This window comes from Diospyros lotus, chromosome 2 (assembly GCF_014633365.1).
Source record: "Diospyros lotus cultivar Yz01 chromosome 2, ASM1463336v1, whole genome shotgun sequence".
Classification (NCBI taxonomy): Eukaryota; Viridiplantae; Streptophyta; class Magnoliopsida; order Ericales; family Ebenaceae; genus Diospyros; species Diospyros lotus.
Genome location: NC_068339.1, coordinates 1091599 through 1105879, shown reverse-complemented (window position 1 = coordinate 1105879; position 14281 = coordinate 1091599). Strand labels below are relative to the sequence as shown.

Genomic DNA, 14281 nt, shown 5'->3' with positions numbered 1-14281 from the left:
AGACTCTATCCGTCTAGAATTATTAAATAATATACAAATTTATGTAAACTTACTCGGATTTAAATTGTCTTAAGAGAAAATTACAAGACTTTTGACCACTCAACCAACCATTGAGCATGCCCTTTTTCTTTTCTTTTTTTTCATTTATAAAATATATGTTTTACTCTATACTAGGTAGATTAAGTTACATAAATTATAATGCTAAATATCATATAAAAAAATCGCTGAATTTTAATTTATAAGCAAAAGGTAGTTATAAAAATATATACTAAATTAAAATTCAGTCATCTTTTAACCATAAATTAAAATTCAGTAACCTTTTTATATTTTAATGTAAAGTTTAATAACTATTTATGCTAATTAGTCAAGCCAAATTATAGCATATGAATCTTCCCAAGCTGGAGCTGAAGTAACTCAAACTGCATTCTGCATCATACTTAGCACCCTCTTGAGTTGGGTTCCCCCCAACTTCATCTTCATCCCTCAAATGAGAGTAATGGTTATCGACGATTACTCCTTACTTTACATTAGTCTTATTCATAGTTATCAGGATAACTGTTTCTACCCGTAACGCGCACAGACCATACCCGTAACATTTTATCACAATGAGACATTTCTAAAGCCCATGATTCAACTTTCTCATTTATCCAAAACCCATAGCATAACATTAGCCATTAGGTCTCACAACATTGATGTCCTGATGAGGTAACGGCTGTGGATATGAACAGACCAAGAAAGGAGACTTCATATGATTCTACTTCTCTGGGTACTAGTTAGTACATACCTTACTCGACTGAGAACTCGTACAGCATGCTGTGCTTGTACTTGTCGCCGGGTCTGACAACAACAGACGGGAAGTTTGGCTCGTTAATGGCGTTAGGAAATCCCTGTGTCTCCAGACAGAGGCCCGAGTGCTTCCCATAGACAGCCCCGCCTTTACCCACGATCCCATTCACGTAGTTTGCAGTGTAGAACTGCATGCCTGGCGCATTGGTCCAGAGGTCGAGGACCCTTGAGCTCGAGGGGTCCTTCACTTTTGCAGCATGTTTCAGGCCCATTTTCTCATCCCCACGGTCGAGCACAAAGTTGTGGTCGTAGCCTAAGTCAACCTCATGGATTGAGCTCCCGATCTTTTTCTCAGTGGTGAAATCGAAGGGAGTGCCTTTAACAGGCATGATTTCGCCAGTTGGAATAGTGTTTTGATCCACAGGAGTGACATGGAGTGCCCATAGCTGAACTAAATGGTCGAGGACAGTCCCTGAGTCATGACCAGCTAAGTTCCAGTAAGTGTGCTGAGCTAAACTGATAGGAGTGGGCTTATTTTCCGGTACAGCCTCCATGTCCAGCCTCAATGTTGTGCTTGAAGTAAGGGTGTAAGTTGCAGTTACAGTAACATCTCCTGGGTAACCTGTTTTCAGCCACGACAATTAGTTTTATGATCGTCTTAGATAGAGAGAGAGAAGTAGAGATAGAGAGCGACCGAGCAAGAGAGAGAGGTAACACCTTCCTCCCCATCACGACTGTTGTATTTGAAAGTAATGGATGGATTTTCACCCTGTTTGTATTCGACAACATCCCAAATCACCTTATCAAAACCCTTGAATCCGCCTAGAAAGAAGAAAAGAGTTCATCGCATTAACAAGAATTCCAGCAGGCAAAAAGACCACTATAAATCTTTGATGTCAACTGATCGCTTCTGTAGATGGTAAACATCATCAGGAAGAGAAAGTAAACTACAATTTCAACAAAAGGAAAACTGGATGCCAGACATTCCCACCACAATTGATGGAACTGGTAAACAAGATAGTTGACAGAGGATATGACTACGGCACTAAAAACAACAATTCGTATTCCATATTGATGCAGTTAGTACTGATGATAGGAAGGAAAATAGGCAAGCAATAGCATTGTCCACAAAACAATCTCGGGAGCATATATCGTCATTCATAGCTAACCATGCTAGGTTAACCCTGAAAAGTCAGAAATAAACCCTACAGTTGCTCTTGAAGCAAAAATACAGAGAACTTTCATCACTGTAAATGAAACCTTTCCCCAGCTTTCCCATCCTTGCATTCCCTTGTTAAAACATTTTTTCTGTGTAGATGAAATGGTTCATATCTTGGCTATCGTTTATTTGTTATTCTCTCCCTTCTCGTCACTTCTCTTTCCAGTTACTAAACCATCAATTAGCCTACATATTTTCAGTTACTATTAGTCCCGAGATATCATAACCTCACAACTGACACGTGCATATGCTATCAATCAGCAGAGTTTTGATACAAACAAGCAATGGCCCAAAATGACAATTTTTAATTCTGATTTAAATAACGAGCAAGTTCATGATGGTAGGGTCGTCCTTGTAGGCAGCTTTACTTTTGTTTTGAAAGAGGCCATTTTTATAACTCGGAGACTAGTGACCTACTGACCTTCCAGTCAAGTTCATGATAGGAGGAAGAGCAAGTCACTTTTCATTACGAGTACAAAATCCCAGTCCACTCGAGTAACACAAGAAGTTGCATTAACAAACGATGCATTCAACTTAATCTGCTCGGATAAAAGGACCTGGATGAATTGAAATAGAGGCATGCTTTGATTGGAGAAAACCATACCATGGAGACTATTGGGGGGCTTGTTGATGGGCAATGTGTACTCAACCCCATCGAGTGTGAATTTCCCATCTTTGATCCTGTTGGCAACCCGACCCACAATGCAGCCGAAGTAAGGAGCAGCACCTTTCTGATCAAACATAGATCAATCCACCAAACGCAAATTACAGAACAATCAAAATAAAAGCAAACATTAGGAATCCCCGGTACATGAGGCTCCCCATTTTGCGCGAGTCAGTCATATAACATACTCAATCAAAACCGCGATTTTCTAGTCACAACAGAACAACCTCAGAACCAACATTATCACCACTAAAAACAAGAAACACCACTCAACAAACGCAAGTTTGGGGCTGATGGGGCTCCTTTATTTGGCCTCTCATTCTGCAGAAGGCCAATCATATTGCGACAAGTGGCCTCCGTGGATGGGTTCCACGTGTCACGATCTCCCATATTATTAGAAGAATGGCCTCTCAGATAATCCAGAATTGAGGGGCCGAGGACCACAGGAAATCACACTCAGTGCTCCCAGGTCGGACTATATAAGCCATAATCCCTTATTGAGATAAACAAGCATACAGATTAATCTTCTCGTTACTCTACCCTACTGATCACTCATAAATTTCGATGAGTAACTTAACCATCGGAGTCTATTCGGGAGGACCATAGCCCAGCCTTTGTAGGAATCTAGTGTATGGGGGTCCAGTCCCCAATCACTTACAACACCAGGGGCCAACAATCAAATGGGCATCTTCCACTTCCCCACAAACACAAATACAGCAAAAATCAACCAAAAACCAGAATCAATTTAGCCACCAAAACCCATGAAACTAAAAAATAAAAAAACTCAGAAAAGTTTCGCCATAAACTGACCAAATAGGGTTCCAGAGAGTCGAATCCAAGAACCACATCAGCCAATTTTCCTTCAAAAGAAGAGAAAACAAGGATATCGATGAGTTCAAGCACTGAGAGAAAAAAAAAGGAGGGGGGGGGGGGGGCATCCCTAAGAGGAACTAAAAAGAAAAGGAAAATGAAAAAATAGAAGATACCGTCTTTGCCGGGAACGGACAAGGAGGTGATGGTGCAACCCAAATTGGAGACCTTGACCTGCATGGCTCCATTGTTGAGTTCAAAAAGCTCTGATTTCTTCTGCTCGGAATCCGCCATTGAAGTTCAGACTTCAGGGTTTCGGGTAATCTCGAAGAGGGATATGGATCAACTCTGGCTGTATCCGATTCGGCCGGAAAGAGAAAGATAGTGAGATTCTGAGAGATAAGCTCGGATTTTAAGGAGACGTGAGAGAGAGAGAGAGAGAGAGTGGTTCAGAGTTCGGATCAAGTGGGATGAACAAAGATGCTACAATTATAAAAATGCTATTTCTATACTCAGCTATATATATTTTTTTGATAATATTTATATATTAATGTATTATATATAAATATATAAATAAATTCTCGTTGATTTTTAATTTGGAAAATATTACATCTATAAATAGTTTTTATAAATGGACGTATTAAAATTCATAATAATTTTATTCAAAATTAATAATACTTTATATCAATAAATAAATTTATTATTAATTTTAAATATAATTATTTTAAATTTATTCGTGTTATGTCATAATTATTTAGTAAATTTGTATGAGGGTATAATATTTTTCTAATAAAAATACTATTAGAAATATTTATGTATTTTATATAAGGACGCAAATAGTTTTTCATTAGGTTCCGATTAATTAATTTAAAATAAATATAAATATAAAAATATATAACTATTTATCTAAATAAGATATCTAAATTCTATAAATAAGAAGGTTGGCTTAATTAGATAGATCATATAATTTAGAATAATGGTGTTATAGGTATTTTCTGTATTACTTTTTATGGGTCAAGCCAGCAAGTTCGGCCCAATTGCCAGAAGCTCAATGGCTCAAACTTATCAAAACAAGGTCACGTGTCGTTGAAACATGAGTTTAGATTGTGGAACTAAACGAATTCTCAGCAAGCTCTCAACGATATGCTCAATGAGCTCCCAATAACACTTTAAGCTTGTTGACCTAATTGATCAAACTATTCAATTCACATAACAATATTATTGCTAAATAATCGGAGACAGAAACCCACCTATTGTATCTAATACAAATCGGATCCCTAGTAATATGGAGCCCTATTCCCAATTTTATGGAATTAATAAAGATATCTTGTTTCCATGATGTTATTCTTCGACTTTTATATTTTATGTAACTGTAAACACCATTTATTATAAATAAGGGACGAAAATACCATTGAGGGGAGAAGAACAAGAAAAATGTTATACTGTTACTCTACCAGAATATCCAGAGAACTGTCGTGGAGTAGACATCGTTCTGGTCGAATCACATAAATTTCTCATATTTGCTTCTACTTTATTTCTCCTCTTTGTATTTGGGCTTGATTATTTTCTGTGGACCTACAAATTACGATCATTTAATTCTGAACGTTGACAAATGTTATTATTCTTGGTAAATGCAGTTAAAAATAATTTTGTTTGTGACTTAGAATGTGATATTAGATATTAGACCAACTACTATGATTAAATGGTGATTTTATCCCATTTACCCTAAGAATTTAGTTTGGTTCGAATTGAAGAACATTACTATTGTGATTTTGGGTGTTATTGGAAAATTAGAAAAAAATATTTAAAAGTAAGAATAAAATAAGGATGAGTATTCAGTTGATTCGATAATCGAACCAAATTAAATAAACAAAATAAATATTGAATATTGAATCAAACCTATATCAAATATTGAATTAAATCGACTAAATAGATTCACAAATCCCAAAAACTAAAAAATTCAAATGGATAAAATAAAATTAAAATTAAAATAACAAAGTACACAAATGATATTGTTTTTGACATTTTAGTGAGTTTAGTTATATTGATTATTTAAATACGGAGATCGAACTTAACTGAAATAATTAAAATTTTCAAATTTAAAAATTAAACTGAATTGACTTACAACTTTAATCGAACCGAACCACAATCTTTGCCAGTTTGATTATATTATTTCTGTTTAATTGAAATCTTGCTCATCTCTAGAACAAAACAATTAAAGAAATCAATAAAAAAAAACTCTTCATATTCCTATTAAAAATTCGTTAATATTAAAATTGCATTATCTCCAACTAAATTAATTTGTTTGCAATTAAAATGATTAATACATAATGTGACATTATACCCCAAAAATGCTTAATTTTGTAACACTGGCAAACATAAGTGACTTTTATAGATTGAGACTGGGTTGGGCCAACCCAACCCAGTCGGCCCATTTAACATTATTTATAAACTAATAATTTTATTGGGCCAGTAATTGGGCCACAGGTTACTGCATTGCTGAAATTGGGCCGGGCTTCACCTTTAGATATCCAAACATGGACTTGTCCAATGGAGGAACACTTTCTGATAAGATCTAACTAATTTTTATAATTATATTTTATTTTATTTTTGGCTAGTTAATGATTTGAATTCGTCCAGGCCTTTGTCCCCAAGTATTGTATGAAAATATAATATATATGTCCTCAAGTCAAGCCTTTATCCCCAAGTATTGCATGAAAATATAATAATATAATTCATTGCCTTGCTCACCAAGAAAAATAATCCGCGTATGATATTATTTTTTCAATTATTGTTTTCTTTTTATAATATATAATATGCAAAATATATATATATAAAAACTTTTTAGGTGTATATTTTTATTATTATACTTTTATTTTTTTTCCCATGTCATTCAAGCATTTCGTTATTTCGATTACTCTTAAATTTGTATTTTCGAGTTAATTCAATCTCTGTATTTTGATATTTTTTCATATGATAATTCGAACTTTTCATTATTTCGATTACATGTCTGAACTTATATTTTTGAGTCAATTTATCCTTAATACTTTGATATGAATAGATTGCGACGCATATTTTATCATCTCACTTTATTTTATTTTTATACGTGAAAATATAAGGGTTAAATTGATTCAAAAATATAAATTCATGAGTATAATTAAAATAATAAAATTTTTGAATTGACACATGAAAGAAAAAATAAAAATATAAAAATTAAATTAACTTGAAAATCAAGTGTAGAAATGTAATCAACACAACAAGTGATCACAAAAAAATATATATATAAAGGCAAAAATATGAATTTGACTTCCTTCAACCCCTGTAAAGTGAGGTAGATACGTTTTATTATTATATATATATAAATATTAATATTAAGAAAAAAACCTTTCAAAAGGCTAGGTTGACCATAAACATTATAAATACATCTCAGTCTTCATCATCCATATGAAAATTGGTCTAAGGACAACTTTGTATGCCATTGAGGAAGTAAGAAGCTTTCTTGAACATATAGAGCTACTTGCTGCAGTTGAGGGAGAAGAAAAAGAGAACAGAAATGGTGTCATTGAGGCTGCAAATGAGGCTAGCAGCCAGCTTACTTGCCTGCGGAATGGGGAAGGTTTGGCTTGATCCCGATGAATCCACCAATATCTCCATGGCCAATTCAAGTATGTTTCTTCTATATAAGCACATCTTTAGTTCCAAACACACCAAAGTACATGTTTTCTAGTGTCTTGCTATGATTTCTAGTAATCTCCATACTACAAGAAATGAGGGTTTTCTCGACGTTTGTAAACTGTCGGGAATAGTCCCCAAAAGCATTGCGAATTATGTTCCCAATGTTTGCACATAAAACCATCTTGCACAAAATTTGCAGGGATGCACATAAGGAAGCTGATAAATGATGGCTTCATCATCAAGAAACCAAACAAAATCCACTCCCAGTCTCGAGCTAGGCTGAGAATGGAGGCAAAGAGAAAGGGGAGGCACAGGGGCCACGGGAAACGAAGGGGAACAGGAGAGGCAAGAATGCCGGGGAAGGTGCTGTGGATGAGGAGGATGAGAGTTCTGCGACACCTACTAAGCAAGTATCGAGAAACTGGCAGGATTGACAGGCATCTATACCATGAAATGTACATGAAGGTGAAGGGCTGTGTGTTCAGGAACAAGCATGGGTTGATGGAGAGCATTCACAAGTTGAAGGCTGAGAAAGCAAGAGATATGGCTCTTTCTGATCAGTTGAAGGCCAAGAAAGCCAACAACAATGGTGTTTTGGGAGGGAAGAAGACTCAATGGAATAGATCATAAACATAATAAAATAGGATGTACATATCTGTGTTTTCTGTATTTGATGATTTTGATTTGATGAAAGTTTTGTAAGAAAGTGTAACATCCCGAAATTTGCAGACAAGTAATTAATTTTGGTATTTGATGATATTTTAAAAATATTTGGATATTTTGAAGAAAATATTTATTTATGATATTTTGAGAAAATGAGAAATTAAGGTAATTAAGTAAATTATTTGAGAATATATATGGAAATAATGATAAAAATTAATTTGGTGGATTTTTAGAATATTCGGGGTAAAAGTGTAATAAGAGGAAATGAGGTGTGGAGGTGTATGTGTAATTTCTGGAAGCTTGGGGCGCTAGGATAACTCTGGAAAGAGAGGCTGGGAGATTGCTTAAATAAAATGGGATGCATATATATGTTGAGGGTGAGTGTGGTCGTGCGCGAGGGCATCTGTGGGCGAGGGTTCGGTTCACGGGGAAGGCACGTGCTAGGAGGAAAAAGGCTGATTTTTAATTAGCCAAAGCGTCCCAAAACGACGTTGTTTTTGGGAGGCCAGGTGCTGGCCCTGTGCAGCCCAACCGTGCCACGTGGTGCGCGCTGGTGCTTCCCTCACCACACGTCCGTTTTAGCCTCAATTTGGCTTGCAATTTTGCCAAATTTCAGCCATGTAAATTGGCAGTGGCCGAGGCTATAAATCTGTGGATTAAACCACGATTTGAGGGAAAATCAAGGGGTTGATTAGGCCTATAAATAGGCAATTCGAGCAAATGGAAAGGACATAAGTGAGTGAGCAATTCATCGGAAAGAGCTTAAGAGAAAGGTACGAAATTCTGATCTATTAGAGTTTAAGTTTATTTTGTTTAAATTAATTAATTAGTTAGTTAAATTAAATTAGTAGTTAAAGTTTATTTTAATTAATTAGTAAGATAACTAGTTAAGATAATTAGTTGGATTGGTAAATTAATTAAACTAATAAATTTAGTCAATGGCTAATTAATTAATTACTTAGTCTCATGTATATGTATAATTGCGGTAAGGGCACTGCGGGTACGCTACCAATTGGTATAACGAAATAGAGTTGATCATCGAGCAACAAACAAATTAAGGTAAGGATTTAAATATGTTCTGTATGTAAATTTCTTTTGTCATGGCTTGTATAAGATGTTGAGGAAATGCCTAGGCATGGGACAGTGGGTTTCGGACCGTGAGAGTCCTAGGACGAGGTCATAGATGAAACCACTAGGGACCACCTAGAGCCTGAAATAAGTGCGGTGGACAGGCTTGCATGCACACTACACTTTATTATTATCTATAATGTCATGCTCATTAATTTACTGCATTGCATATTGCCTTTACTGAGTCCCCGGACTCACCCCCTTCACTCCCACTAACGCAACAAATGGCTCAGGGGTCTAAGAAAGAGAAAACGGTAGTTGTGGAAGAATCGTCGGTTAACAGTAATTACGGGCAATGAGAATGTGAGTCATGTATGTGCCTTTAATGTAAATTATGTGTGCTCCGTACTTGACCACAGAAGATGGTTGTGATTTAAATAAAACTTGTTTTGGACCAAGTTAAGGTTCCCACTATGAGTAACTCAGTGAGTGTAATCTAGTTATGCTTAACTGTTATGCTTAACTGTCTATGTTCTTGAACCCGAATACTTGACAGTCGGAGGCGACGAAACCTGGACCCCACCCAGAGTGCTCATATTATTTTAATTCTTTATGATTGACGGGGCATAGTCATCCTTCGAGATAGGCCAGGGTTGTAACCACAGGTTACGGTGACACCTGGTAGTGGGGCCAGGGCATTACAGAAAGTATGAGAAAATAAACAGAATCAACTTAGAATAGATAATCATCCTTCTGAAGCACAATGTTCCACCTTGCAGTTATAATTGTACAGTTTCTAAGGAGGATTTATTTGCCTTACTGGTTCAAGTTGCATTCAATGAGTATATAATGTCTGGCAGCAGTGGCCCTTTCCCGTTACAAGATGGTTCTCAGAACTTTCTACCATGCTTTTCCAGATGAGCCAAACAGATGCATCTTCTCAGCAACCACAAGTTTCATGGCTTCCTTTGCCGAGGCCATAACCTGGACAAGATCTTTCTTGGGGCTGCTTATTGAGTCCATGTATGCCTTCCGCACCTCTGTGTTTACATTGAACTTCCTCACCCCGAGCTCTATGCATTCCTGTTCAAATAGTCAAGCAGCCAAATAGAAACAAGCATCAGATCCAATCATTGAATGTTACTTCAGGCCGTATTTAGGTGCAGTTCGTAAATTTCCACGCAAACTGATCAGCATTTAAGGATGAAAACTCATTAAATAGGTGGACCTTAACGAGTTTCTGGGGCAATCCAGAAGCTCCGTGAAGAACAAGATAAACCCCCTTCTTTGAACTCAAGCCGTAAAGCTCCTGCTCAAAGCATGCGAAAATATTAGAATCAGTTAATACTAAAATGGGTATTAGAGAAAATGACAGTTTTCTCAGCAACTTTTCCAATCAAAAGACAAGCTCCACTGTAAAAGAGAAATGGCAGTTTTCTTAATAATGGCTTCTCTGGAAGGAACTCTGTTAATCAGCTCGTGAGAATGTCATTACCAAAATGATGAGATGTGCCAGAATCAAATCTCTCAAAAAACGGAGAATAGATAAAAGTACAAGTTTCAGAATATAATTACTAATTTACTATTATCCTGAAATACAAGGAGTTTTCCTTTTGTTTTCCTTCAGGACTACGCCATATAAGTCACTGATTTCTATGGCATGATCACCGCGGGGGAAAATGCAATAAGTTAAATGCTCCCAATAAGTTATGCATGACTAACTATCGCACCAGAAAACCCCAAAGAAACCGATATATTTTCAAATGCACAAATTCAGATTCTGTTTAAGGTAATAATAAATAGGTAATGATTTTGAAATGAACAATAACTAGAAAAACTTCCAAGCTTCTTTGTGGCAGAAACCAACTGTTGTTACCAGTGACAGGGATGCTTTTCAAGATTCTTAAGGAAAATCTTACTATCAGAAAAATAAAAATGAGATGCCTTAAATCTATTCTCTCATTAGCCTACTAAGGGCATCCATCCTCAAAAGTGAATTACAAATTTCTACACAGTATCCCTATTTCAAACCCTTTAAAAAGTTTAAATCAGCCTTCTCATGAACAATCACCAGAACATCCAAAGACAACGCCAGCTATAAATTGCAATCACGTGTATAGGAAACCAAGGTTGATGGGGATATTCTGAGGATGCTTTGAGCGTAGTGATGAGGAAGAGCAATTATTGTTTATAGTAAATGCCAGTGAAATGCCCTAGCCTGCAGTCTTCTCACCGTGCTGGCCAATATAATGCCCAAGAGTGGCTGCTTATGTTTGAAATGCTCATGTGTATTCCATAATTTTGTATTTACAGATGAGCACATTTTTGGTTTAAGTAATACTAAGAACTTAATTGTAAATCATTTTGGCATGACCAGAATTTTGTTCCCCCAAGTACAAGTGCTAGACATTGTTATTTGTTTAACATTGTCCACCAGTGATGAGGTGAAATTTGGTGCATATAAGTCAATCAGTGCTGAATCAAGCCATTAAATCAATAATAATACTTGACCTTGAGCAAATCGAGTCTGAGATTTGGGCCACTTGCAGGGTATTTTCCATGTACATTTCCTATACAAACTGCCAAAGCATCTATACCTGTCTTGTCAATGAATTCTTGAGCCTGAAATTGACATAGATCCATAAATAATAATAGTCGGAAGAAATGGACAAAAATCTTTAAGCAGCTGAGAGAGAAAAACTGAAGGACCTGGTCAACATCTGTCAATCGTGCTTCATAGTCTTCAACAGTCAAGTCATCTTCTGTTCCTGATAATCTCCCCAGTTCAGCCTCCACCATCATGTTTTTTGAGTGTGCCAAGTGGGAAATAAATTTTGTGTATAAAATATTGTCCTTGAAGGGAAGGTGTGAACCATCTACCATTACTGAATCAAATCCCTGGCAAGACACATTCAAAGAAAATATGTGGTGGTTACTACATTATGGTATTTGAACACAAAGAGTATGCCATAACTTATCCACCACAAAAATTAGTATATTCCTTCCCTAAAAATCAATCAGCCAACTTACCAACTCAAGAACTTCCATTAACTCTTGCTTGGAATTTCCATGATCAAAATGCACAGTGATCGGAACCTGTTGGGAATGCATAATAAGATTTCATTAAAGCTAAAAGAAAAAGTTTACAATATGGCTATAAGATCAGTTTTGTTATATGACACATAAGTAAAGCACCAACATGTACAAAATATGAAAATGGAGTTTAGGATGTAATGATGGATATGCAACCGTACAAAAAAAGATAAAATTAGAAATGGGGTTATTTCTAATAAGATTGTGGCTCCTATTGAAGATAGGTGAATGAGACACAATTAAGAAGGTTTTGTCACGTGAAAAAAGACAAATAAAGACTCTTTTGTGAGGAGAGTGGATGGATTAGAGCAACTCTTTAGCAAGAGGGGTAAGAGGAAAACCAAAAAAAACTTGGTGGGAGACTCTTAGGTATGACAAAAGGGCCTGAAGATAAGGCCATAGAAATATAGACGAGCTAGAATTCATGTAGCTTACCCCACATAGTGGGATTAAGGCTTGATATGTAGTTGTTAGCTTGCCTGTAGACCGAGTTAATGGAAGTGCAACTACATGTATTAGGTTACAAAATCAACTGGTTTATTTTATCAGTGTATGAGATGAACAAGGCCACAAACATTGCAGACTTTGTGAAATGCAGAAGCCCAAGCAAGCAACAAATCTCACAGGTTTTTGTTTGGCATTTCTTTTTTCTTTTTTCTTTTTTGAAATAAAGAAAACACAACAATACTTTCAATGTAGTTCTTCAGATTATTTATGTCTGTATGCGAAATAGTAGAAGCAATATTTGGTCCAAGACAATTTATTAAAATATATTTTCCCAAGTTCAACTTGCATCACTTTGACTTCATCCCTGGAAACAGTAAACTAGTCACATTCATGCCTGAGATACTACATATACCAACATTAGTGGGTTTTTTTTTTTTTCCTTGTAACATGTTATAAGCTTATAGTGCTCTCAGTTTTACTTGAGGCCACTTACACTGGCATGTTCTGCAGCAGAGATGCAACATGCGACCAAGGGAATTCCTCCTTGCTTTAAAGCACTAGGATGGATCTGAAAAGTAGTTCTCTCATTAAATATGCTGAAAAATATGAAACAAATAAAAGTACTGAGAATGCATGGACATGGTTTCCCTTGTTTTCAGTGATAAGAGAATGAAAGAGTGGCTGTTATCTTTCAACAGAAGACCATGGCTTTTCTAAGTCAGAGATGAGACAGAATTTTTGCATATGCTGCCAGCTATTATATAACCAATGACGGGTTTTTGCATTGGGTATCTTCATTATAGCAGTATCACATTATCTTCTTGATAAAAAGAGGCAGCAAAAAGAAACTAGAATAAAAGAAAAAAGATTTAGTTGATGTAGTACCTCTGAGAAATGTTAGTTTTTCCTAGTTATTAGTACATTTTGTTGAATCTTTGAAGAAAACTAGATTGCAAAGAATAAAATAAGTAACAAAAACCTTTTCAAAGTTTATTAAACATTTAATTTCAGACAGTTAGAGTGATACTTCTAAAACTTATTTGAGCTTAATCAAGTGCCTTTTTAAAGGAAAAGTTGAAATTTAAATGACCATAAAGACTCAAACAACCAAAATTTCCCTCAGCCCTAGTCTCTTGCACAATGGCTGGTAAGGAACTTACCGAGTTTAGTTGAGTTAGTGAGTTTTGGAAGCTAGGTATCCAGTTTGTAAGAGGGCATTCCAGGAATAGCAAAGTGATCGATTGGGTGCCATTCTGCTACACTAGTCTCTTAGTTATCTCTATGATATTCTAGATTATCTTGGATATTTTTTGCATTTTTTTTATTTTTGTGTATCAAACTGTTATAACAGAAAATCCTTTTTTTTTTTTGGTTAAGTTATAACAGACAATCTTGACCATGCAAAATAGGCAAGAAAGCACATGTAATCCGTGACATGCCTAGAGATGTCACATCTGACATTACATGCCAGAATGTTTAAATATATGGTCCAGGCGCTTCTAACCTGTAATATGGCAGGACTTCGCTCTTCCTCTGCTGCAGCAACAACTGCCTCAACTCCTTCCAGGTTGTAAACATTGAATGCTCCAACTGCATATTTACCTTTTTCTGCATTCTTTACATACAATGAAAGTCAGTACCTTTATACAAGTAAATTATCAAAAGTTTGGTTTGAAGTCTCTCACAAGAAGTAACTCCTTAGTTGAGGAAAGCCTTATTGGACGAGCCCAAGATTTCACAACTTCTGCTAGAGCTTTACTATCACCGACATTCCCTAAGAATAAGTGTGGTTTGTAAGTTGCACATCCAAAAACAGGTATGAAACAGAAATTGAAGACTTTAGGTAAAAACTTGAA

The 14281-nt window shown here is 36.0% G+C and overlaps 3 protein-coding genes across 3 annotated transcripts in view; 1 reads left to right on the top strand and 2 right to left on the bottom strand.

Moving 5' to 3' along the window:
- Positions 1-410: 410 nt before the first annotated feature.
- Positions 411-3942, bottom strand: LOC127795961 (uncharacterized). The gene is made up of 5 exons (XM_052327954.1): positions 3656-3942; positions 3480-3529; positions 2610-2736; positions 1504-1608; positions 411-1408 (listed from the first exon to the last, which is right to left on the bottom strand). Exons 1-5 carry the CDS (start codon positions 3771-3773, stop codon positions 786-788), a joined length of 1023 nt encoding a protein of 340 aa, XP_052183914.1. The 5' UTR covers positions 3774-3942; the 3' UTR covers positions 411-785.
- Positions 3943-6942: 3000 nt separating this feature from the next.
- Positions 6943-7905, top strand: LOC127795518 (60S ribosomal protein L19-2-like). Its single transcript, XM_052327261.1, has 2 exons — positions 6943-7144; positions 7354-7905. Exons 1-2 carry the CDS (start codon positions 7033-7035, stop codon positions 7782-7784), a joined length of 543 nt encoding a protein of 180 aa, XP_052183221.1. The 5' UTR covers positions 6943-7032; the 3' UTR covers positions 7785-7905.
- Positions 7906-9595: 1690 nt separating this feature from the next.
- LOC127794335 (uncharacterized) overlaps positions 9596-14281 on the bottom strand; it is a 28218-nt gene continuing 23532 nt past the window's right edge. The window contains exons 35-42 of the mRNA XM_052325346.1: positions 14111-14199; positions 13930-14040; positions 12919-12993; positions 11916-11981; positions 11595-11783; positions 11397-11507; positions 10114-10194; positions 9596-9968 (exon numbers count right to left, since the gene is read on the bottom strand). Coding sequence (XP_052181306.1) covers positions 9786-9968; positions 10114-10194; positions 11397-11507; positions 11595-11783; positions 11916-11981; positions 12919-12993; positions 13930-14040; positions 14111-14199 — 905 coding nt within the window. The 3' untranslated portion in view covers positions 9596-9785. The remainder of the gene's footprint in view (positions 9969-10113; positions 10195-11396; positions 11508-11594; positions 11784-11915; positions 11982-12918; positions 12994-13929; positions 14041-14110; positions 14200-14281) is intronic.